Source organism: Spermophilus citellus, assembly GCF_964194105.1.
Source record: "Spermophilus citellus genome assembly, chromosome: 8".
NCBI classification, from domain to species: Eukaryota; Metazoa; Chordata; class Mammalia; order Rodentia; family Sciuridae; genus Spermophilus; species Spermophilus citellus.
Genome location: NC_138189.1, coordinates 71,300,467 through 71,327,263, shown reverse-complemented (window position 1 = coordinate 71,327,263; position 26,797 = coordinate 71,300,467). Strand labels below are relative to the sequence as shown.

Genomic DNA, 26,797 nt, shown 5'->3' with positions numbered 1-26,797 from the left:
CTGAGCAGCAGCACCTGTACTGCATTGTTAATTCAGTTTTGAATTAAGAGATAAGTGGAGAGCTGGGTGCAGTGGCACATGCCTGTAATCCCAGATGCTCTGGAGGCTGAGGCAGGAGGATGGCAAATTCAAAGCCAGCCTCAGCAATGGCGAGGCACTAAGCAACTCAGTGAGACTCTGTCTCTGAATAAAGTACAAAATAGGGCTAGGGGTGTGGCTCAGTGGTTGAGTGCCCCTGAGTTCAATTCCAGGTACAAAAAAAAAAAAAAAAAAAAAAAAAACCAGAGGAGAGCCAGGAATGAAAGAGATAACAAGATCTAGTGCAATGCTTTTTAAATATGACTTGGACTTCCAGTATCACTTGAAGGATTTGTTAAAAATATAGATTCCAAGTCCACACTCCAACTTCATTGGTTCAGAAACTCCAGGACCTCAGACCTGGAATTATAAATCTTCTGAATTCTGGAGCACCCTAAGTTTGAGAAGCAACAGTATGTTCCAAATGGAAAGGCTTTCATAAACGTTTTTTTCCATTGTCCTATGCTTCATTATTACCACCAATACCATCACCTAGAATCCCAGTCCTGGAAGAAACTTCAGTGGTTTTTAAGTCAGTCTGATTCTTTGGTTTGTGACTGCAGTGCTCTACCCAGGAGGCAGACTGCCTGGGTTTATATATTGCTCTCTACTTCTGAGCTGTGTTACCACGGACAAGTTATCTCACTTGACTGTGTCTGTAAAAATGGAAATGATGAGAATGCACATTTCACAGTGTTGTGTGGATTAGGTGAATTAATACACATAAGTATCTTAGTCCATCTGTGTAGGATGCTATAATAAAATTACCAAACAGGAGTGGCTTATAAACAACATTTAATTATTACAGTTCTGGAAGCTGGGAAGTCTAAGATAGTGGTGCCAGCAGGTTTGGTGTCTGGTGAAGGTTCAGTTTCTGATTCGGAGGAAACCTTCTAGCTGTAGACTTGTAAGGTGAAAGGGACAAAAGAGCTCTGTTATGGTTTGGATCTTTAATGTCCTCCAGAGGTTTATGTGTTAAAGGTTTGGTTGTCAGCCTGTGGCCCTGCTGGGAGGCAGCTTTCTGCACTGAGGCCTAGAGTGAGGTAGTTAGGTTGTTTGGGACATAGCCTTGAAGAGAATGTTGGAACCACGTCCCTTCCTCTCTTTCTTTGCTTCTTGGCTTCCATGAAGTCAGCAGGTTTGCTCCACCACACACTTTTTGTCATAATGGTCTCCCTTACCACAGGTCCAATGGCAATAGAGCCAATCAGCCATGGACTGAAACATTTGTTATCAAAAATAACTTATTCTTCTTTTAACTTTATTTATCTCAGGAATTTGTCACAGCAATAAAAAACTGACTAACACAGCCCCTTTGGACCTTTTAAAATAAGGGCAGTAATTCTTTTTATAAGGGCCTCATTCCCACCACCTTTTCATCTCTCAAAGACACCACTGCATAATAGCATCTCTGTGTGGGTTTGGATTTCAGTATACAAATTTAAGAACATTAACATTCAGACTAGAGCAGTAAGGCATGTGGAACACTGTCTGGCAATGGTAAATGCTAGCAGTGCTAGGGTTGTATTAACTTGTCTATCTTCAATAATTGTTTTCAACTGCTATAATTGCTTATTTGGTCATCTTTGTCCCAATTGGACTGTGACCTTCTTGAGCACAGGGGCTCCATGCCAAGCACAGGATTTTATAGGAAACACTTACTGAGTACCACTATGTACCAAGCCGAACACTATGAGCAAGAGAATAATCAAGAAAATAGGCTAAAAGCCTAGTCCTTACAGGGGAGGACTTACATTCCTCTGGTATTTTCTGAGTGAATGAATGAATCTAGACAGGTAGAGGGTCTGCAGTCCAGTGACACAAGGAAGAGAGAAGTGATAGGAAAATAATCATATCCAGGGGCAGTAGATTGAGCAAATTAATTCAATTTTTATCTATATATTGGGTTTAAATTTCATACTTTTACTATGCATATAAAAACATTATTTGATTTAGGAGGAACAGAACAAAAATACTATTTAGATAGATCCTTTGGGGAATTGTGTTCTCATTTGAGAGACACACAAGAAGGGGTTCAGAGAAGAGATTACCAGGCTGAAGTGGGAGGGAAGGTACTAGGGCCAGATCAGATTTTATTATGCAGTAAATATTAATAGGTCTGGGGTTTTAACAGTGTAAATTATTTAAAAGAAAATCAGAAACATTCTTCCTGATTCTATCACATCACCCTTAAAATAATTCATCTTGGAATTGAAATGCATTCTGCTGTCATGTACAACTAGATAGAATAAATTCAAAAAAATTTTTTAATCATCTTGCTTGAAAATGTGTCTACACACACATAATTTAGAGTTCAATGTGTGTTTACCCACAATTTGGTTTACAAATCATCACAAAAGAAATGTAATTTAAAAAAAAAAAAAACTGTCAGCAATTCTTGTATCATATAACTTGAATAGCATTTGGCCCACTGCATCTTAATTAAATCTTACACTCCAAGAGTTTCTCTTAGCATCGTAAACCCAAAACCTGTCATCCAAATATTTATCCATTATTTCTGGCTTACTAATGTTCCCATTTGTGCTTTTACTTTAAAATAGTTTACCCCTGCAAACTATCTACCTTTCACTTATCCCCAAGGCTGTAAATTTCTCTCCCTATCCATAGAATTCCTTCCTTTAATATCCATCTTAAAACTCTACTTCTCATAAGAAGTTTTCTCTTATTACATAAGCACAGTTCACAAAGTTGCATTTTTCTTCATCTGACAGTCACAGTCCTGTTGTGATATTACCAGTATTAATAATCCCGGGAGTCTGGAATATGGGGTGGGACAGATAACCTGGCCTGGATGCTATTTAGTTTTATTTTATCTGTGTAGTAGGTTTCTGGGGGACATGATGTGCAGACCCCATTCTTAGTGCTAGAGAGGACATTTTTAAAAGACAACAGTAAAAAGACTTCAGAGGAATGGATACATCATCATCTCCCCATCTCTAACTTATTTATTGTTAGAATTGCCTGTTTATTTCCTGGTTTGCTTTTATTTTCCAGTGAGAACTGATGAGACAGACATGAGCTGAAGTACCCGTTAGTCTCGCCGTCTCCACCTTTAAAAGGAAATCCAAAAGGAGTTTCTGGCATGTGTGGTGTTGCTTAGCAATTCACCCAAACAAACATGTTTCCCCCACATTTTTTCTCAGTCCTTATTTATTCAAGAACATCATAAAATAAATTTTTTACCACTTGACATCTGAAATCATTAGAAGAAAATTTGGTGTTTGGGACTTTGTAAGAACTGCTCAGCATAGTAAAACTTAGACTTTATTTTATTTCTCATTTTTCTGCTCTAATAAGGCAGGCTAGGCTTTGTGGTATTCTTCTTCATGTCTGGGTTTGGTTTGGATTTGCCATTGTGTGTTTCTGTCTCTGTGGGATTATCTTGGCGTCATCGCTGGCTGGCACCGTGGTCTTGAGGACCTACCCTCTCTCCCTTAGTTTTCTTCTCTAAACAATGAGGTTAAATATTTGCTCAAATCCCCTGTGGAATTTTTGCTGAAGATTAATCAAGAAAAAATAATAAGTTCATCAAACATTTATTCAGTGTCCACTAGATGCCATACACCATGTTGGACTTGGGAGAGACAAAGATAAAACATGATTGCCTACCTTCAGGAGGAATCAAAAGACTGCAAGGAAACATCCTTATGTTTCTCTCATTCCCTCTTCTATCCTACATAGACTTGTGAATCTTTCTAGATTCAGACATCAACAACTGACCTGATCTTGGTTCCCAGCCCCAAACTTACTTGCACGTATGCCCAGCAAACCTTTATCTAAACATTTGCATCCTATATTAGCAGTATTTTTTCACATTGTCATCATCTTAAGAATTGTGAAAACTCATAGAGTAGAAACTCTGACTTATTTAATTGTTGCTGAGCAGCTCAGAAGCAAGTCTCCTTTACAGTGATAAAATAACCAAGGCTGTGATTCAGGTGAGGCTGCACCACCATTAAGCTCCCAAGTGGTGAGCATGGAACTCAGGCGTGGCTGGAACATCGAGTTCCCTTGGCCCCTCTGAATGGTATTCAACAATGAAAATGAAAATGATTCAGTGAAAACCAGGCCAGAGACATTTCCCAGTTGTTGGAAAAGAAGAGCTTTTCTTACCATTAGATTTGAAGTTGTAAGGATGTAAGCCCAGACGAGCTGGCAGCCCAAATGTTCACACTCCAAAAAAATGGAGCCAGGAGCACATACACGATAAAGTGCATGCAATGTGAAGACTGGAAGAATATCAAAATTGAACTAATGTTTGGGTAGCCATGATAGTCAGGAACATTACAATATACATTTTTATCATGTGCCATCACCTGGTTTAATGAGGTGTAGATATTTTATTTATCATCTGTCTTTTTCAAGCTCCAAAGAATTTTGAACTAGGTAGGGCCAAGAACAGAGCTCCTTGGAACACTGTGTGAAGCTCTTCTCTTCACCAACTCTAATTTAGTCATTAATACCCTATGAGTGTATTTGTTTAAAAATCGAATCCAACTGTACTACCACTAGCATAGACTTTTCCAAAAGCTTATCAGATTTTTTTTCAAATGCTTCTTGAAGCCAACATAAATGAGGCTTTTAGAATTCCCAGATATTCCAGACTTTATAGAATACCTGCCCATTCATCCTGCATACTGCAAGAAACTTGCTATACACAGATAAAACATTTAACCAGCAAGAGCTTTGTGACACTCTTCTGGAAAGGTATTGTTGTAGAATTTTGTTTTATCTTAAATACAGATTATGGGCTCTAATCCCTAGGGGTTCTGATTTATTATGTCTTAGGTAGGTTTTAGCAATCTGTATTTTAAAAGAGGAGAGCAAAGAGTTGGAGCAAGACCATGTTTTAATGATGTTTGAGCCTCCAAATCAAGTACTAATTAAAGTTAGAACTTTGGATTTCATGAGCTGAAACATTTCCTTTTTGGTTGATTTAGTAAGGTTAGGATTTCTGTTAATTGCAAATAAAATTACACTAAATAATATATTTGAACAGAAGTGAATCCTATAGACTGGTAAAAGTCATATTAGACATATGCATAAAAAGCTATACAAACACATCATTGGGCCCCTTGTCTGAGCTGAGGGGGCTAAAGAAGGAATTGAGGTGGCTGGCTTGGCTCCCACTCTACCAGGTGAGGAAGTTAGGGACTCTGGGGACACTGACCTCTACTTTTTCTTTTTAAATGCCATTAAATTGAAACTTTGAAATCTTTGCTATAATAATATTCCAAAGAACCTTCTAAAAGTGCCTTTTCATTCTCTTGACATTATTTTCTGAAGCTTGTCACTTTGATAAAGTTCAATTTATGAATTTTTAATTTAATGGTTTCATTTTTGGTGTCATGTCTTAGAAATCTTTGCTTCATCTGAAGTCACGAGTATTTTTGTCCGTATTTTCTTTTGGAAGTGTTATAATTTTAGGTTTCACATTTAAGCATATGGCCCATTTTTTATAATTTTGTATATGATATGAGGTATGGATGAAGGTTTTTTTGGTTTGTTTGGATTTGTTTGGTCATTTGGTATATGAATATCAGATAATTCCAGAACTCTTTGTTGAAAAGACTAGAATCATCTTTGTACCATTGTTGAAATTAAATTGGCCACATATATACAAGTAAGTCTATTTCTGTATATTCTATTCTGTTCTCTGATGTATGTGTTTAGCCTTTTACTAACATCATCCCAGCTTGGTTAAAGTAGCTTTTCTCATACTGCTGCTTACTGGCTCCATAAGATATTTTAAATTTGTAAATTTCAATGGCTTCATTTTATTTAATGATTCTTTGTGATCACAGCCCTTACTTTGATGTGACCCAAGTGCTACTCATTAGTTTATCAGCAAGCATTCGTAAGCTATATTGGGTTTCTGTTTGAATGATATTTAGAAGTCACTTACAAATGCAAATTTTAATATTAATCATCAGTTAACAAAAAAATGTTTAAAGTAGGCTTTATTTGTTAAGTTAGTTTTAGATTCATAGCAAAATTAAGTAGAATATACAGAGATTTCCCATACACCCCTTATCCCCATACACACACAGCTTACCCCATTATCAATATGCCTCATCAAAGTACTACATGTATTACAATTGATAAACCTACATTGACAGAGTATTATCACTGAGGGTCAATGGTTGACATTTTAGGATTCCCTCTTAGTGTTGTATATTCTAATGATCAAATTTGTAATGACATCTGTTGACCATTACAATCCCACACAGAATAAATAGTATCACTCATCAAAAATCTTCTATGCTTTTCCTATTCATCCTTTTTTCTCCACTAACTCCTGGAAACCATTGATATTTTTCCTGTCTCTAATGTTTGCCTTTTCCAGAATGTCAGACTGTTAGAATCATATAGGTTGGTTTCTTTCTCTTTGAAATTGTTATAGTTTGGATCTGGAGTGTCCCTCAAACCCCATGGACCCCCAGCTTATGGCACTATTGGAAGGTGATAGAATCTTTAGGAGGTAGATCCTGGTGGAAGGGAGGTTAGATCATTGGTAGTGTGTCCTTGAATGAGATATTGTGACCCTGCTCCTTCCTCTCTGTGTTTTCTTCCTGGCCACCATGAGGTGAGCAATGCTCCTGTGCTTCCACCATAATGTCCTGCTGCTACAGGCCCAAAACAATAGGGCCCAGTGACCAAGGAATGAAAACTCAGAAATTACAAGCCCAAATAAACCTTTCCTCCTTATAAGTTGATTATCCTAGGTATTTTGTCACAGTGACAAAAAACTAACACAGTAGGGTTCATTTGAATTTCCTCTACACTTTTTCATGGCCAAATGATTCTTTCTTTTCTTTTCTTTTTCTTTCTTCTTTTGTACTGGGGATTGCACCCAGAGGAGCTTAACCACTGAGCTGCATCCCCAGCCCTTTTAATTTTTTGTTTTGAATAGGGTCTCCCTAAGTTGCTTAGGGTCTCCCTAAGTTGCTGAGGTTGGCTTTGAAATTGTGATCCTCCTGTCTCAAGCTCCAGAGCCACAGGGCTTAGAGATGTGAGCCACCACATTCGCTAGTTCATTTGCTTTTAGTGCTGAATAATATTCCATTGTTTATACGTAGCACAGTTTGATCTCTTTGCCTACTGAAGAACTATAGCCCACATCAACAGAATCAGGGTCACTACAGGTGAACTGGGCTGGCACAGGAACCCCTGTTTTTACTAGGGGAAAGACATTCCATAGAATATTCCACCCAAATAAGGCAAGGGATTGTCTTACAACAAACAGGGGGTGTAGCCCAGTCCCATTGGGTGACACCCAACCCCAGAGCTGCACTTCCTTGCCAAGTGAAGGTAAGGCCCACTTGTTTCGCATTACGTGTAATGCAAGTTCCATACCCCATTACTCAAGGCTAAGGGGACATGCTCAGCTCCTGTTCAGGGTGACCCCGACAAAGGACATCTAGTAAATTATAATTTGGCAATTATAAATAAAGCTGCTATAAATATCCATGTGCAAGTTTTTGCATGAACCCAAGTTTTCAATTGCTTTGGGGACACAGTTGCTGGATCATTTGATAGAAGCATGCAAGTAACTTATCTTAAAGTGCTTTATCACCTGTAATGAGTGAGAGTTCCACTTGCTTCATGTCCTCCCCAGCTGTGAAGTTGTCAGTGTTTGGATTTTGATTATTCTAATACTTCAGCAGTAATATCTCATTTGCAATTCCTTGATGACATAGGATGTGAAGCATCTTTTCATATGCTTATTTGCCATATACAGCACCCTTGGTGAGGTGTCTATTCAAGTATTTGGCCCATTTAAAACCAGATTGGTTATTTTCTCGTTGATGAGTTTTAAGAGATGTGTATTTTGGATAATAGTCCTTTGCCAGATACATCTTTTGCAAATATTTTCCTTAAGTCTGGCTTGTCTGTATTTTTTTTTTAAGTTTCCCCTTTTACTGAAGGTTTTGACTTAAGATATTAGCAAATATATACTTTCTACTAACAAATTCATTTTAAAATAAATAATAATATTACATCACCAAAGTCTATACATTTTCATTTTGTTGTAAAACAATAATATAATAAATTTCTTTATACTTAAATATATTCATTGCTCTCTGCCAATGAACTCTCTTCTCTGATAGATTAAGATATCTGGGAAAAGGCACAAAACAGAATGGTACTCTCTTTCAAATCATCAGTAGAAGATGGAGGAATTAATGGACCTCTTTCTGGTTCGTACAAGTTCTTTGACTCTGAGTTCGCCACTAGACAGTGGGCAGGTATGTCCACAGGTATAAGCAATTATGTCCTCCCCTTTCCTCTTCTTTTGTCTCCTCTTCCCTTTGGTTCTCTTCCTCCCACTTCCCCTCCTCTTCCTCCTCGTTGATCTCTGTTACCTGAGGTAAAGTCTGAGGAAGTCTGGAGGGAAAAATATTCATGCTTCCCTATCTTATGTTTAGGAGAGGTTATACTCAAATTAGTTACTTGCCGCATAGTTGTGTGAATATCCATTTTATTCTTTGTCTTCATTGGTATTTTAGTGAGAACTAGAAAAGGTACTATCAAAAAAGACAGGCCATCTATCTTGTTTTGTAATCAAACTTTTAATTTTGGAATAATTATAGATCCATAGCAAGATCAAAGAAATATACAAGGAGTCCTGTGTACCTTACACCAAATCTTCCTCAGTGTTGACATCACTTTTTTTTTCTTTAATGTGTTTATTTGCCATCTGTACTTCCTCTTCAGTGAAATGTCAGGGAACATCTTTTGTCTATTTTTTAGTTGCATTGTTTGATTTTTAAATTTTAACTTTTGAGAGCTCCTTATTATGATATAATAATAATTGAAAAAGTTAATCCGAGTTTCTGGTTCCCAGCACATAGCTCCTAAAATACTCAGATTCTCAGGAGTGACTACTACCTTTCTTGTGTTAAATATATGAGTGGTGGCTGGGTCCCTGAATAGCTTCAAGAGGGGGCTGGTTGCCAGAAAGAGCAAGCCATAATGAGAGGGTTGGAACTATTCAGCCCCACTCCCTAACCTCTGTGGAGGGCAGAGGTGCTGGCAACCCAGTTTAATCACCATTGGCAAATGATCTAATCAATCATGCATTACATAATAAAACCTCCACTAAAACCCCCTAAAACATGAGTTTCCAGGAATTCCAAATTGGTGATCACACAGAGGAACTCAGAGGGCAGCACATTTGGAAAAAGCATGGAAGTTCTGCACACCCCCTCTCCCTGCCTTGCCTGATTCATCCATTCTATTCAGCTTTCCCTAAGTTGTACTCTTTATAACAAACCAGTAAACACAGGCAAATATGTTTCTGAGTTTTGTGTATTGTTCCAATGAGCTATTAAACCTGAAGAGAGTCATGGAAATCCTAATTTTGTAGCCATACTGGACATCAGTGTGGGTGTCCTGGGGACCTAAGTCTTGCAACTGGTATGTGAAGTGAGTTCAGTCTTATGAGACTGATCCCTTTAGCTTTTGGAGCCTGCACTGACTCTTGAGTACTTAGTGTCAGACTTGAATTGAATGGTCGGACTCCTATCAGTGGCTAGGGAATTGGGACATTTATAATCTTGATGTAAGTCCTTTGTGTGATGTGTGCTCTTGGTTTCCATTTGCTTGTTGACAGAATACCGGAATTTAATTGATTTTTTAGTTAATTCTGTATCCTGTAATTTTGCTGAACTCATTTATAAGTTCTGGGAGTGTCTGTATAGATTTTCAACATAATGATGTTTCTAAAAATAGAAACAGTGCCTTTTCTTCTCTCTTAATGTATGTGCCTTTTATTTGTTTTTCTTGTCTGATTGCAGTGAGTTCTATCCAGTTCTATATTGCATCCAGTTCTATGTTGAATTGGAGTTATGAGAGTGGACATCCATGCTTTTTTTCCTCCCTCTTAGAGGAAAGGCACTTAGCCCAAGTATTTATCCCTAAGAATGATGAAACCTCTATTGAAGAATCCTCCCTTGTCTCTTTCTAGCTTCTGGTCGTTTCCACAGTATGTGGTGTTCCTTGGCTCGCAGCAGTGTACCATCCATCTCTCCCTGAGCGCATCTCTGTTTGCACATAGCCTTCTTCGCATCAGGATATCTATCATATTGCTTTAGGAGCACACTGTGCTCCAGTATAACTTCATTTGAACTAAACTAATTAGCTCTGCAACGAGTCTTTCCAAATAAGGTCGCTTACTGAAATACTGGATGTTAGGTCTTTGATATCTCTTTTTTAAGGGAATACATTCAGCTCATAATACTATCATTCCCTAATTACCTTTAATGGCTACAGGATCTGTGTGGTCTTTTACCTTTATTTCCTGATGTGAACATTTGTGTCTTTTAACTTCTTGTTTATCCATCTTGCTAGAATATTTTGAATTTACTTATTTTTTAAAGAATGAGCATTTTGTTTAATTTTCTTTGTTTTTAGTTTCATTGATCTTTATTCTTCTCCTTATTATTCCTTTTTTTCTGCCTGCTCTGGACTTGTTTTGCTCTTCTTTTTCTAGTTTCTTGGGCTGGGATCTTAGATGGTTGTTTTTCTCATATGAGGGGTCTAGGAAATACTGCATCAAATCAGCACTTAAGCCCCTTCCTCTCTTTGTTCCTCTCATGAATAAAGAGGAAAATGGTGCATGTCCAGTGTTTGAGCTGCACCTAGAGGAAGGCCTGTATTACTTTTCCCTGCCTTCCAAAAGCAAAACATCAGTACTTTTTTCAATAATATTAAAATAATAACTTCAAGTATAGCCTTGATATGTTATGAACAACATTGGTGATAGAACACTTTAGGATCCTACTTTCGGATTTCTCTTTAGGACTGCCTCGCATTCTCATTATAGAACCTCAGAGAAAACTGATCTTTTATCTCTTTGGTGGCTACCTTATGCTTCTTTTAATGTGACAAGCTGAACATATTCAGCTACATGGATCTCTAGGATTAATTTCATCTTAGGAGGTTTATTATTAGAGATTTAGGTCTAATGACAATATATAGCTTCTAGTTGGATTAAAATAATCATATCATATTAATCAGACAGGAGCCACTATGGTATTTGGAAAAAAAATAGGAAAGGTGAAGAAAGTGTTTAAAAATAACACTGAAGTTGAATTTGCAATGTTGCAGAGAATTTATGATTTGGGAATGGGTGTTTCAAGTGAAGAATATAATTATGCTTCAGTGTGTGAATTTGCGAGATACAGAAAATTGCGTTGTGAATTTTCAAAGTAGAAAATAGCCTTTTCCTCAATCTCCACAATGATGTTTTTAAAGTCCTGTTTGCATGCTTGGCACATATAAATATCAGAATTGCTCGTTACTGTTCTTTGTCTGTGTCTGACTCCACGGGCTAGACTGAGCATCTTAGGAGACTTGGCTCTTAATGCTGCAATTGCAATCAAACAGTATTTGGAGAAACTGTTACTAGGAGTGTAGAAAATCGGAGTGGCTGAGGGAAGAGGCCTTGCCAGGAACCAGAGAAAAAGAGTTTGAATCACAATGAGGTCATACAGTTGCCACAAGAGAATGATGAATAGATTCTCAGACTAAAGAAGAACTACTCCAAAGTGAGTATGTACTATGGGAATATGGAAGGTGATGGGACATTGGTTTAAACATTGTTTTATAATTTATAATAATTTATGAATGCTGTTTCCATAATTTCATGAGCTGAACAATGAAGAAACTGTTCTGACACTTTTATATCAATGATATTTGAGATATTCTTTTATGGACTTTATTCATTATACAATCACTTTTATTCTGCCTACTCTTTCCTTCTCCTCTCAATTTTCGGAACATTTTCAGACCTTGTGCAATTTTGAAAGAATAAGACATTTTGCCATACTCACGTTCTCTTTCTGTATGCCACTTTACTGACTTATTTTTTTTAAATAAATTTTTTTTGTATATTGAAGGTATACAACATATTATGGGATGCACACACACACATACACACATACATACATATTTCAAAAAGTTTACTATAATGAAGCAAATTAACATATCCATGATCTCACATTTTTATCCTTTCTTGTTTTGTCTTGTGGCAGGAAGGATTAAAATCTCATTTAGTAGTGATCTCATACATAGTATAATGGTATTAATTGTAGCCCTCATATTATTGTACATTGAATCTCTAGACTTATTCATCCTCTGTATCTGTTACTTTGTATCTTCTTACCTGCCTCTTCCCATTTCCTGCTAGTACTGTTTTTCCCCTTTTTGAACCATTAGAAAGAAAATTATAAGAACCTTCATACGTAAATATTCATCATAGTTTTCTTAAGAATAAGGACATTTGCTTTCATAAACAATGTAATACTATCACCTGAAAAATATACAATCATTCTACAAAAATCATCTCTCATATTGTACACAAACAGATCATCACCATTATCTCTACATTTTTTATAACTCTATGTATTTTTTTAATCCAGGAACCAATAAACAATCATTGGTTGGCTTATACCCTTGGTTGTGTCTTTTAGACTTTGAATCTTCATGTCTTTTATGTCTCATTACATCAACTCCCTTTTTAAAGGACTAACAGATTTAGAAAATAAAAATTAAGGATGCTCAGTTAATTTGGATGTCAGATAAACAATAGATTATCTTTCAGTTTAATATGTACTATGTCTATACTAAAGGATGATTTGTTGTTCTGAAATTCAAACTTAACTGGACAGTCTATATTTTATTTGATAGCTCTTCTTTTTGGAAAGTCCATGGTGGATGTTTTATAAAATAGTTCAAATTCTGTATTTACCTATTTTCAGTGATCTGATCCCACTAATATTATCCAGAGAAATATTTCATAGGTGATGTTGCATGCTTCTGATTTCATCACATTCTAGGAGACATATCTAATGGTCTCATTGGTAAACTAAGTTCAATACTGGATTAAAATGTTTACTACCAAATCATTCTAGTTAAAAACACCTTCCTCCTTTTGAAATTTTTGAGTAATTTGTGGGGTAATATATTGAGACCAAATGAATACCTGTTCCCAGTCACATTTTATGCACTGATTTTAACATTAACTAGTGGTAACTTCCTAAATCAATTATTACATTGTGGCTTGTGAAATTATTTTCTAATTTTATCATTTATTCTGCATTTATTATTAGTTTGCATTTGTCTGTAAAGAAATGTTCTCCTCCTAACCTCTTTCTACCCATCACTATATATAAGAAAGGAATTTTAAAATTCAATTTGTTACAATACATTACTACATTTTCCTTTTTACTACTTATTCCAATGGCTGGTGTTGGTCAATGGAGAGTCCCTGCTCTTTAGTACCATGAATAGGAGTCCAGGTTGTCTTTGAGTGCTTGTTTTCATTCTATCATAAAAAGATGTCCCAGGCTTACTTTGTACTCTTCTTACCAGGAATTAGGCTTTTTTCTAATAAGCTTGTCCAACTATCAGTTAGTTTACTACCATTCTGCTCCAAATCCATTGCCTCTCTTCTGCTTTATGATTCTAGAGTTGGACCCTGCAAACATGCTTCCTTATCTTGCTGCACAATGCCGAGCTTTGTCAGTAGAGGGCGCTGGAGGGACATTGAAGAACTGGCCCTCTCAGGCGTTCCGGGTGTCCTTGCTCTTCTTTCTTCTAAGGCGCAGCTGCCAGCTTTGGTGCTAACTCTCCAGCTTCCTGCTCAGCAGCCCTGCCCCATGATTTCCTACTCGCCAGCCTAGGTTTTCTAGCCGTTTGTGGTCAGTATCCTGTTTACCAACTTCAGCCCACCCGCTGTGGACCTGACACAACAAACTACTCTACCATCTCCTGAGCTGTCGCTGCACCTTTTCCAATAGGCATGAGTCTCTGCTTAAATTGTTCCTTATCTCATCCCTATGCCCTCACCAAATTTGTCTTTTATCCTCTCTGGTTAACCTCTTATCTCTAGTTAATAATTTTTTATGTTCAAGTTTCCCTGTTCAAATTACTGGTGAATTTTCTGTTGTCTGAACCTTGACTGATAAAGAAGTGTTCCAGAGACTGGTGTTTGGTACCACTACTGAAAGATGTGATTTCGGATAAACTTGGCGATGCCCTAGGATTTGAGCACAGTGCTGAGCAGTGTTCCTAATAGGAAATGGGATGCTTGCATTCTCTGGCATGTATGGATTACACAATTACTAGGCTATCAGCTGCAGTTAATTGTGATGAAGTGCCAATTGAAGCAAGTACATTGGGGGCCCAAAAGGCTGGGGCACTTGACTAATGATGCCTACCAGGACTGTGGTATGGGATTGCCTTGTCATAGTAGAAAAGTTTTTCTGATACCCAGATTTAATGGAACCCACTCATCTATTTGTCTAATGTTTTAATGGCTTCCTTTTAAATTTAAATCTCTGGTGTATTTGGATATTGTTTTGATTTTGATATATGGGTAAGATATGGTTCCAATTTTATCTTTGTCCAAATGGATATCAAGCCACTCAAACTCATATATTGAAAAGTCCATCTTTTCCTAAGTGGTCTTGGATGTCACCTTTTTCATATATTAATATCCCACATGTGCTTGGATCTGTTTCTGAACTTACTGTTCCCTTCCACAGATCTGTCTATTCATGTGCCAGTACCACAACATTTCTTTTAGAGTCTTTATAGTGTGTATTAATATTGGTTAGAACTCCCTTGTTGCTGTAATTTTTTAGAATCTGTCTTCATATTTTTATGCTTATTTTTCCATATAAACTTTAGAAGCAGCTTGCATAGCTCCAGGAAAATTTTTTACTTTCGTTGTTTATTGGAATCAAATTACATGTGTATATTACTTGCAGAGAACTGACATTTTTATGGTGTTGAATAGTGCAATACAAAAAATAAATGCTATCTGTCCATTTGTTCAAGTCTTCTTCTTTGGCTTTTAGGAGTGTTTTAGTTTTGATAATATCATTGTTTATACATTTTCTGTTAAGTATTTTATCTTTTTTTCTATATTAATGACATATCTTCTAAATGGTTAGTGTTTGTATTTGGGGGGCATGTTTTAGGTCAATTTTATATCATACAAACTTACAGAATTTATTAGTTAGCATATTCAGTATTGATTCTTACCTACATAGAAATATAATTTGCCCAATTCTCATGCTTAATATCACAAATTTGTATCTCAATATGGTGCTGAACACTGGTGGAGATAGGGGGCATATTTGCTTTGTCCTTGATCTTAAAATGGGAATGCCTCTAATGTTTCTCCATTGAGGAAGATACTAGTTGGGGGCTGAGGCATAAAATATTTCATCATATTAAGAAAGAATCCCTTAACTTTTGTGTTACAAAATTAGGAATGAATGTCAAATATGTCACAAGCTATATAACATGTTATTACTTGCTCGCTATTATTTCATTTTTCTCTTCATTTATTCCAATTCACTGTGAGGGAAGTATGTCTTACTTGTCCATTGATACTGGCTTTAACCATGTGACATGCTTTGAACAATGAAATTTGATTAAAGACAGTAGTGTTTCAGTTCTGAGTGTAACACATCATGCTTCTGCTCACTCCTTTTGTGTTTCTGCTCCTTCCATCAGGACTTGCCTTGGGACAGTTGCTGTTCCCAGACTGAGAGAGAGGTGGAGCACAACTAAATCCATCCTGCACCCTCAAGCACCACCACTCTGGTCAACTACAAACTGGGGAAGAAGAAAAGTAAATAGTAGCTGTGGCAAAGCCCTGAGAGTGTATCCTGCTCATTATTGCCACTGAAAGAGCTTACAAATATAAAGTCTTTTTTATCATCTATAAATCTAATCACATGACATTTTTCTCCTTAGACACAAACATATGGTGAATTATAGGAATGACCTTACTTATATTGAAGCACCATTGCACTAGAATAAATTTTCTTTGATTTTGAGGGGTTCTTTGAGCTTGATTTTACATTCTGCTTGCTGACATTTTATTTAGGAGTTTTCCAGTGCTAGTCATGAATGAGACTGGTCTGTAGTTGTGTGTGTGTGTGTGTGTGTGTGTGTGTGTACATGCATATCTGCATGCAATCTTTTTCAGAATTGATTATAATAGTGGAATAAAGATCATTTGAGAGATGTTTTTATTTTATTTTCTACTACAATTTGAGTGGCATTGGGACTATCTAGTTTTCCACAATTTGATAGAATTCTCCTGTCAAATTATTTGGAATTCGTTTTTTACAGCTAATTCTTTATATTTTTTATAGTTAACTTTTTCTCTTTCCTCAATGGAAATTTGTATGTTTATTTCTGAACATTCCAGGGTTGATTTTGGTATAGAGATGACTCTTGATGGTTTGACTTAAGATTTTTCAACTTATAACAAGTATGAAAATTATACACGTTCAGTAGAACTCACACTATGAATTCCCACGGTGATGATACACAGTATGATGATCTCTCGTGATGCTGGATAGTGGCAGTGAGCCATAGGAACCAGTCATCCACGTGATCAGGAGGGAAAGCAGCTGATGCTGCACAGTATACAGTGTTGCTAAGCTGTGATGTTTGACATTTTGTTCATTGAGTACAGTTTTGACTTATAATATTTCAAAGGTTCAGTGGGTTTATCTGAATGTAACTCCATCAGAAGTCAAGGAGCACCTGTGTTGTTTTCCAAGAAAAAGATCTAAGTCATCTAGGTTTACCTTTTGATTTGAATATAGTTGTGACAAATAGTTCCCTTTTATTTTTGAGGTGTTCTAAGTTTAATTGGCTATCTCCTTGTTTTTATTTCTTATTTGTGATTTCTGCCTTTTTTTTCATTATTAGGTTGGCTAGTGGTTTATCTATGTTGTTGTTTTTTTCCCCAAAGTCCTAGTGTTTTGATTTATTAGTTTCTTTTTATCCGGTTCTCTATCTCATTACTTTTACTTCTCATATTATCATTTCTTTCTTTTGATTTGTTTTGTAGCTCTTTTCTAATTTTTAAGACTAGAGATCAATTCACTTATTTTTATTCTTTTTGTTTTGTTGCAAGGATGTAAAGCTATCAGTATTCCTGTGATTATAGGATTAACTGTATTATATTGATTTTTGTCTTCAATGTTTCTTTTTAAAATATTCTACAGTTTTAATTTTTTCCTCTTTTGTCCCAAGGGAAAATAGGCAATTTTTGAATTTCTAAATGGAATATCAGGTTTCAGAAACAGCAGAAGAGCAAAACATGGAATTGAAGAAGCTTGCTCTACTCAGTCTTCCATAAGTTTTAGTTTTGATGAAAATTTGAATTCTGATTATACTTGAAACAGCATTTAAAATGTTTCTGTTACAAAGGGTCTGTCTCTTTCTTATCTAAGAGTGATCAGAATAGCTATCAGACCTGCACAAGGTTTCATCAAAGGCAGGAAATAAAAAAGTTAACTGACCAAATTTAATGAGTTGTGATGAGAAATAATACAACGGATTTGTGATTGCATCTAGGCTTTTGTTAGTTTCTGTATCAGCTATGTTAAAATTAGTAAAAAGACTTTTTTGGCGTGGCTGGAGGCACTATAGCTGAGTATCAGCTCCCAGACCCTGGTTTCATTGGCTAGGAACTTAAGCTCAGCCAGAAAATGGTTAGTGGATCCTGTCTCTGACCCCAGCAGGATCTCTATCAAATTCAGCAGATTCATTAAAATGGTTACATGTTACTAATTCCAAGACTACTGTGGGAAAGCAAATAAACTATTGACTCCACCATATTCATTACATTCAGATACAAGATTTATTCACACCAACAAAAATAATCACAACAAAATATACACTCATTTAAAAAAACAAAAGATTAAAGTGACATAAAATGTTATATTCTCTTAAGTGTGTATAAGTATCTTTTGCTTCTATATACCTTTCTATTCATAAAAGAATAACAAATATTAAAATACAGTGATAGTTTGCATTTTTTTCAATAGAAAAGATGTAGACAACATGCTGAAGCTTTTAGGTTATAAGGGTGTTACCATGACAAAGCTACAAGCTAATGATCAAAAACATTATCTATTTCCTGATCCACATATCCATTCACCCACTAAACTGAGAAATAAGCATTGAGTATTGTCTTTCAATCTCTATAATGTATGTTTTCTTTTTACTAAGAGTAAAGTATGAAATTGTACATTTTTCCCTTCTCTTTTTAATTGACCTCAGAGGATGCACTCTCTATTTCATGAGAAACACGAAATATCAGGTGTTTATCTTCTTCCTTACTCTTAGGGTCTAGGACCAGCTTGTCTTCCTTACTATGAGATTCGTGGCTTTGGAATTCCTGACTGACTCTGGAACTTTCCTGACTGTCAATCACATCAGAGTGCTCACTGCTGTTATCACGGACGTTCCTCTTGTATTCCCTGGTCTGCTCTTGGCTGTGGGTTTCCACACTGTGGTCATCCAGCTGACTGGTTTCATGACTGTCCTTCCCATGGCTGTCCCAATCAGAGGGCACTTTCAGGTGGTGGGCAACAGGGATGGCCTTGTGAGCGTCATTCAGCTCTGAACTCTCCATGTGTGAGGTGAGGTCCTCGTCTGTAGCGTCAGGATACTGAACCAGAGCACAGACAGAAGAAGAATGATATGAACAGTCAAGGATGGGAACATTAGAATTCTTTTTAGCTCTCTGTAATGTTTAGGCCAAATTATTCTAAACATTGTCTAAATTTGGTTGAAGGAAATAAGAATTCTAGCATGTTGCTAAGTACTTTACCAGCCCCTTTCACATAAGTCACGTCCTTGAGTTAATAGGTACATCATTTACCTATATAATGAAACCTTTGAGGTAGTCTCATTATCTCCAATTTGCATAAAGAGAACACAACTCTGAGAGTTAAATTATGAAAAGAATACTAAGTGTGAAGCTAGGCCATATCTTGATCCTTTGCCTCTGGGTTCAATACAGTTAGTGACTCTAAAATTCCTCTTAGTTATAAAGATGTGAAACACCATATTTTGCAAATAATCATTGTTTTCTGAAGTCTTTTTTTAATCTAAAAAAAGTAATTATATCAAATGCTTTGGAGACAGAATTTGGACACATAGAATTGTGTTGGAGTGGAAAAATTTGGAAGAAATTGTGTGAACTTAAAAACCACCAAGTGGAAAAAGTTTTGTATTTAATGATCATAAAGTAGATTATTAATAAATGTTTGCTTGCTTGCTGAATGATAAAGAAGTATGCAGACTCTGGTTTCCTAGAACTGAACTCTCTTCATTACCATTGAATGTGTCTTTTAAAGGATTTACCTGGACTTCAGAAATGTAGAACTTCTTAGACTTTGACCTCACTCCATAATCTACGCTATCTCCTCGGCCATCATAGGTTTCTACTGTGGGGACAATCTGAGTGAAAACCGGGGTGTCTGGACCATCAGTGGGAGATTCAGTGATCACTTCATCTGATTCATCGGAATGGTGAGACTCATCGGAATGGTGAGAATCATCTTCATCAGAATCATCTGAGTCAGTAGAGTCCTGGTTGTTCACGTGGTCTCCATCATCATCATCATCCACATCGTCCATGTGGTCATGGCTTTCATTGGACTTACTTGGGAGGGTCTGAAAGTCAAGACAGTACAACAAATTAGTGTCTCTGGTTTTTATTTTCCCTCAGCTTTTATTGTGCATTAGTCTTTAATTTTTCTTTTATTTAGTTTCACAATCTTTGCAATTACAGTATACTCTATGAAGTGAGTGTCTTCCAATGTCTCTTTTAACACAATGATAAGTGAAATATGCTCTAGGGTACTTTTCTTACTTTCCAGTAAAAAATCATTTTCATAGATATTTCTAAGACAAATATTTGAGTATAATGTTCATATTACAACATTGCTTTGTCTATACATGTTAGACATTATTTATTTTACAAGTTAAATGATGTAGTAAAAATAGACACATAATTGTAAGGTTGATTTTTCTATTTGAAATGAAAATTCTGAAGCTATCAGAGAATTCATATTTTAATGTGTATACAAAACCTATAACCACATCCCTATTATCATGTATAATAAAAAGATGACTCTGTTATGCATATGTGTATAAACCACAGCTTAAATATGTCCACTGAATTAATCATTAAATGTCTATTAAAATTCTAATCAGCCAATAGTGTATCATTCATCTAACTTTCCTTATTAGTGATTTTTAGCATATACAAGTTGAATTTTAATGGAAAATAGATTTATCTCCTTGCTCAAAAATACATTAATAGTCTTAATAAAAAGAATAGTTATCAAACCAACTATTATGTTAAGAACAAAAATATTCTAAAGGCAAAAAACCTTTACTTTGGTAAACATTAATCCCATATTTATCAGATACTGTATAAGACATCTTTGAAAAACCTTAAATAAATGGCAAGAAGCTTAATGTTTCAAGTAATAGGCATTAGTAGGCATTTTCTGCAACACTACACTTATCTGAGGAAACCTATAGTTCTGACAGTTAGTGAATACGTATTATTTTACTGAGCAAGTTTTAGACTGCTGATTTACTAGGAAACTTGCTAATGGAATTTCATCAGAAGAGATTCCAGGTAAGAGCTTCTTCCATTTCTCAAGTGATGGGTCTTTGATTAAAGTGAGAATTTACCTCTTGTTTAAAGTCATCCCTTTCTTCAGAGGACACAGCATTCTGGAGGAGGAGGTAACATGTTAGTGTACATCATACATGCTCAGTTGTTTTGGTTCAAAATTAATTTTTTCAATCCAAAGAAGGTCGTATTTTTCAGCCTCAGTGGTCGATGTCTTAGAGTGGAAAAGGCCAACATGCTGACCAATTGGTGTCCCGAGCATGCATTTCCCAACAGGTTGGAAGGACCATTTTACCAGCCTGAATGACCTGGGTGGTAGCTATCACTATTGTTTTAGTTTGGAGAAATTTAGGAATACCTGTGGGGCTAGGAGATTCTGCTTCTGTGATGGATCAGGCTTTAGCCATGTGGCCACAGCATCTGGGTGTTTGTTGTAAAGCTATGAAAAGGTGCATATTTATCAATATTTTAAAAAGAAAAAGAAAGAAAGAAACCCAGGAATATCAAAATGTTATACAACTATATCCAACTATTGAAAAACAACTATACTAATCCTGATGGATAAACATAATATGCATTCATCTAAACATATTTTAGATACCCTTTTTATAACTTACTTTTACTTGTAGATTTATTTATTGAACTTAATAGAACCTACTAGGGGCCAAGCATTCTTTCAAAGTGTTTTACAAATATTAATTTGCTTGATTCCTTTAATACACTATGAGAATGTTTACCACTAGTTTCCCCATCTTACAAATAAGGAAACTCAGTCACAATGTGTTTAACTGATAATAAAAGGCAGATTCAGAGTTCAAATTCAGGCTTACTAGCCCTCAAAACTGATTTTAACACTACACTTTGCTGTTCTATCTCTGCTGGATGAATTTCTCTCTCTGATAAAGCATCCCTGGAGCAGAGTTGCACTTAATTTCCATTCAGTTCATCTTCACTGTTCTTTTCTTTTCAGAACAAAGATAAACTCTCTAAGGCAATGCTTTCTCTTATAGTATATTTAACCACATGTGGTTATTTAAATCTAGGTTAATTACAATTTTTAAATATTTAAAAATTTTACTTCCTCAGTTGCACGAGCCACATTTTGAATTATTAATAGCCACCTGTGTCTAGGTGGTGAGAAGTATAACAAAAACAACATTGCACATAAGTTCTATTGCTCTAATGTGACAAAAATGTAAGTGGAATGGGCTTTCCTTTAGCCAAATTAATCTATCTGGAAAGTAACGATAGATCAATGCAGAGAAGTAGAAATTGCTCTGGTGAGTGTCATCTGACAGGCTGTATTGCCCAGGCCCAATCACTTCACAGCTCTGTCATTTGAAAATGAAAACCCTGGGGGTGCCACACAGTCCCATCCACAGCCACATGGAGGAGAGGTGAGCAGGGAAGGAACTAGACAGTAAGACTTAGGATTTCTATCATGGCTGACTCTAAACAGAGCAGCTTAATATTGGGCTTCTCTGAAGAGTTTGCTGAAAGAAGAGGTTGATGGCCTGAAAAAGATGCAAAACTTACTGCGATATATATTGTTTTTCTTGATAGCATATGAATACAGGCCCAGGTAGACTATAAGTTAAATCTATAATTCAAAAAGTCACATGAAGAAAATATAAACAAAATTAACAGACTAAGAAACATTCAGAGCCCAGGCATGATGGCACATCTGTAATCCCAGCAACTCTGGAGGCTGAGGCAGGAGAACTGAAAGTTTTGAGGCCAGCTTCAGCAATGTAGTGACACCCACAGCAACTTAGCAAGGTCCTATCTCGAAATTTAAAAATTAACAGACTGAGGATATAGCTCAGGGTAAAGTGCCTCTAGGTTCCTTCCCCAATAATGAAAAATAAAATTAAATTTAAAACTTTTTAAAAAAATTCAGTGATCCTCACACTCCCAGAGAAGCACTCCCAGTGCTCATCTTCAGGACTGAATCCTTACAGACTTTCTTGTATTTCCTACCAGCTCCTCTAACTGTCTGGGATTCTGGAAGGCTGAGCGTTAAGCTCTTCACTTACCTGATAAAGACCATTTAATGATACACTGCCATGACTTCATGTGTCCTTTAAACATGCATCCTGACAAACCTGCACACACTCACACACCACACACAGCTGGATCACACAGACTAAGAAAGAACACCTCTCTGCTGTCTTCATTAAGCAATGTAACTGCCATGACCCCAGGCACCTCTACACTGGCCTCTATTCTGTTCATCTGGATTTGAACTCTGTGTGCCTTTTTGTCCAAAATCCTCTGGACAAGGCCCACTTGTTATTCCTCTGGCACAGTTTCATCTATTGTGGAGGGGCAGGTACCTCTGCCATGGTGGTCAAATAATTGTAAGAAAGCATTTGGTTTGGTCTTATGCTCGGTTAGAAAATGTGATCTAAAGTCAGCTGATGAACACAATAGATAAAAACAGCATAAATAGACTTTCACAATGGGCTTCTTATTAAAATCTTAGGCAATGCTGTGACTATTATGGTCATACCAACAGTTCTAACATCTGAGGTGAATTTTAAACTCATCGTTTCACAAAATAAAGCAAAGGATGGAATTTTCTGCTTCTCCAACAGCATGTTGACTCATAGGAAAAAAAAAAAACTCACAGAATTTTACAGAACCAATTTTGTATAAGTGACAATGGCCCAGAGCATTATGTTATTATATGAAAACATCTAGTTTTATGAGAATACTCATTAAAAAGTATACCATGCTTGCTACTGGCTTAGATCTAGAGCAAGCAGTCATAAATACTTACAAATTCATAGGATTGAATATGAAGATAAAATTGCAACAAATATGTTTACAGCACCTCTCGCAAAAGTTGCATAATTTAACTACATGATAAACCTAAAACGTGCTTACCTGCCTTTCTTCAGAGCTGCCAGAATCAGCCTGTTTAACCTTTCAGAGAGAAAAGATGGAAAAGAAATTGCAGTGTGAAAGTGTTCCTAGTACAGGGAAGCACATGATTTATTTGTTCTCAAGAATTTTAAGATTCAGCTGTACTCACTGGGAAGGAGTAGGCGATGCCTACTAGGCAAAAGAAAATCACTGCAAATCTCATGGTAGTGACCTTTCCTGCAAAACATTTGTAAGGAGGATTTACTATTTTCATAGGTTAAGACATACTTTTAGATGCTGCCACTTTACAGAATAATCACAAATAAAATATATCCTACAGAATATTTTCTATTGCTTCTAGAAAACTTTTCTTTTTAATATTCAAATCCTTTGAGTTAATATTTGTATTGCCACCCCTTTTCTCCATTTCTCACTACTAGCAAGGGAGAGAGAAATTTTACAACTCTATATTTATTCAACTTTTAAATTTAGAGTTCCAGAGATTATACAACAACTAGCTGATACATTCATCTATCTAAATCTCAGATCAACAATTTTAATAATTAAAAAAATAAACTAGGGTATGGAATACTTATTTTTCAGGGAAGAAAAACACAAAGAGAAAATAAAAGTATAAAAGAAAAATTGCTTTCTCCATTTTTCCAACATGTATTTCAAATGTGAATTTTAGTTTACATTATTAAGGTGTTGCTTAGTTGCCATGAACTAACTTTGAAGTTATTTAATAAGGTATTCTAGAAATTTAAAATGAGCAAAGAAACATTGAAAACAGTTAACAGATTTTCTGTTTGGGATCACGAGTCTACAGTTGGTGAAAATTTTAACATGCAAAAGTAAGATATTCAGAAAGGGTTTTATTTTTCCTTAAAAATGAGATAAATAATTTTTAAAATAGCCTCATCAGTAGTTTATATTAGCATGAAAGATTCTTCTTGTTTTAATTTCCTCCATGATCATCTAGTCCCTTATAGTGATGTAACCATACTTATCCCAAAGGGATGTAAAATTTTACCTTCTGAATGGAAGCATTGATTTCACATCCTTTGAGAACCCCTGGAAGTATTTTTTAGTTTTAAATATGACCGGCTTTCAAAATACCTGGAAACCTTTGATCCAGGAGACCTGTCATACATCTGACCTGCTTATTCAAAAGACTAGAACAATAAAAGTCTGATTAACAGCCTTACAGTTAATACTATTTTCCTTACAACTTGGACTTCCCCATGAAATTCAACTGAACGCACACCCCACGGCACAGTAGCCAGCTGCAGGCTTACCTTGGCTGGTGTCTGGTGGAGAAGGCTGAGAGTGACCTGAGAGACCAGTGCCAGAAGATGCTGTGCTCTCTGGCTCCTCTTCCTGCTGCTGACAACCCTAACCTCCCAGTATTTAAATGCTGCTCCAGACATTCTCCACCAACTCCGGGAGGCGGAGAAATGTGTCATGAGGTTTTTGCCACTGCCCAGCCCACCTGCTCCCACACTTCCCCCTCTGGTTTTGTGGTTGAAAAAAAATAACCACACACACACACACACACACACACACACACACACACACACACACACATCTACAGTTAAAACATTACTTATGTACAATATCATTAACTAGATTTTTCATTTAGGGAATTGGCACTCAGCCTCCTGGAAGAGCAATTAGCGGTTCCATAAAAAAGGAAAAAGTAAATAGTTCTGACAAAGATTTTATTTTATAGTTTCTCAAATGAGTAGGATAAAAAGATTAATGTAAATACATCCTAAATGAAATGAAATAGGATGGATTTTATTTTTGGTTTCATTTATAGATAAGGCATATCTCCAAGCACATTATACTTTGATTAGATTAGAAGGCTATTGTTCAGGCAGGCAAAGAGTTCAGAAACATTCCTCTCTCCATTACTACCCAATAGCTCAATTTTGTGATTTCAAGTTTGCAGCAGCTTGTCACTAGATAAATGACATTAGCGACATTGAAATTCCTGTTCATGCCCTTCAAGTTGGACTTCCAAGTGACCTTTCAAAGACATGGGTCTTGTGCTGAATTGTTTAGAGGTGAGGAGTCCAATAGCTATATGACTATATAAATAGAAGAGGGGGAATGTACCCTGGATGTTCCAGAAGTAAAGCTGTTTTAGACTGAGAGCTGGAAAGTGAAGCTTCAGGAGCCAGACTGTGACTTGCAATCCCACTGTGTCACTAATGACCTGTGTGGCCTTGGGCAAATCCCTTAGCTACCTATGCAGTTTCCTCACATGTAAATTGCAGATGCTATTATCTAGCTCACAGGACTGTTGAAAAGTTCAAGTGAGTTCCATATGTAAAACTAACAATGCCTGGCACACACTAGATGCAAATGCCCTGCATATTTTAAGGATCATGAGTGTGTTAACTATTAATGAAATTTATAGCAGGAGGAGGTTGTAGTGCTTTGTCATGCCTTTCAGTGGAATATGTCATCAGGATGGGCAGTAAGGTGAGATGTTTAAATTGTGTACATTAAAGAGTAATCTGCACACTTCTAAAGAAACAGATCATGTTTCTTTTTCTAGTTTTTCTCCCAGGAATATAGGCTACTTGATAAAAAAAATAATGAATATATTAAAAAAAACTTTCTTGAGTATTTAAAAGGAGTTGGAGAGAGAAAATTATAGATGACGACAGAATATTGCAGCAGAAGTCAGGGTACCAGAGCTCTGGGCCCATTTTAAATATTTCATGTTGTCGAGATTACTATCCTCCTCATTCTCCTTTCTCAGTTGTGAAATGGAGATCACACTATTATTATCTTACACCTCCATGAAAAGAATTATGTGTAAATTGAGATTACAAATAAATGATTCTATTATTATATTAGCTCTGAAGTGTCAGTCCTATTTGCCAAATATTTCTTTTAATATGTAGATTACAAAATTTCCTGCAGGGTTAGTAGTAGTATAACTAATCCATAGATTTCATGGACATTTGGTGGGGGTAAAATATGTCTCTTTTGAGTTGGACATATTCCAAATGAATATTTACCATTGGTTTGTAGGTTAGTAGCACACTTTAATAATTGAGATGGTACATATATTGACAAAATATAAAGCATGCAGGTTATAAAGTTGAAAAACAACATCTCTTACTCTTGCTTTTAAAACCACTTTCTTTTTTCCCCTTTAAGCACATGACCCATAGAAGCTTGTCATGTTTTCAATTTAGTGAAGGGAAGTCTGCAAATTCTAAAAACAACAAGATTTCCACAGCTTTCACTGTAGTTTGCTCTGTGCCCACAGTAATGATTCAAATGTGAATTTAGAGAGTTATAGGAATAGATTTTGTTGGAGCCCAGCCATCCTGA

At 36.2% G+C, this 26,797-nt stretch overlaps 1 protein-coding gene across 2 annotated transcripts; it reads right to left on the bottom strand.

Annotated features, from left to right (window-relative positions):
• Positions 1–17,765: 17,765 nt before the first annotated feature.
• Positions 17,766–24,868, bottom strand: SPP1 (secreted phosphoprotein 1). Of its 2 annotated transcripts, XM_081304671.1 has the most exons (7): positions 24,742–24,868; positions 23,613–23,680; positions 23,465–23,503; positions 20,934–21,014; positions 20,635–20,676; positions 19,291–19,602; positions 17,766–18,592 (listed from the first exon to the last, which is right to left on the bottom strand). In XM_081304671.1, exons 2-7 carry the CDS (start codon positions 23,664–23,666, stop codon positions 18,188–18,190), a joined length of 933 nt encoding a protein of 310 aa, XP_081160797.1. In that variant the 5' UTR covers positions 23,667–23,680; positions 24,742–24,868; the 3' UTR covers positions 17,766–18,187. The 2 variants fall into 2 exon arrangements, with proteins under 2 accessions (XP_081160797.1, XP_081160798.1); XM_081304672.1 differs by lacking the exon at positions 20,934–21,014.
• Between the last annotated feature and the right edge of the window lie 1,929 nt (positions 24,869–26,797).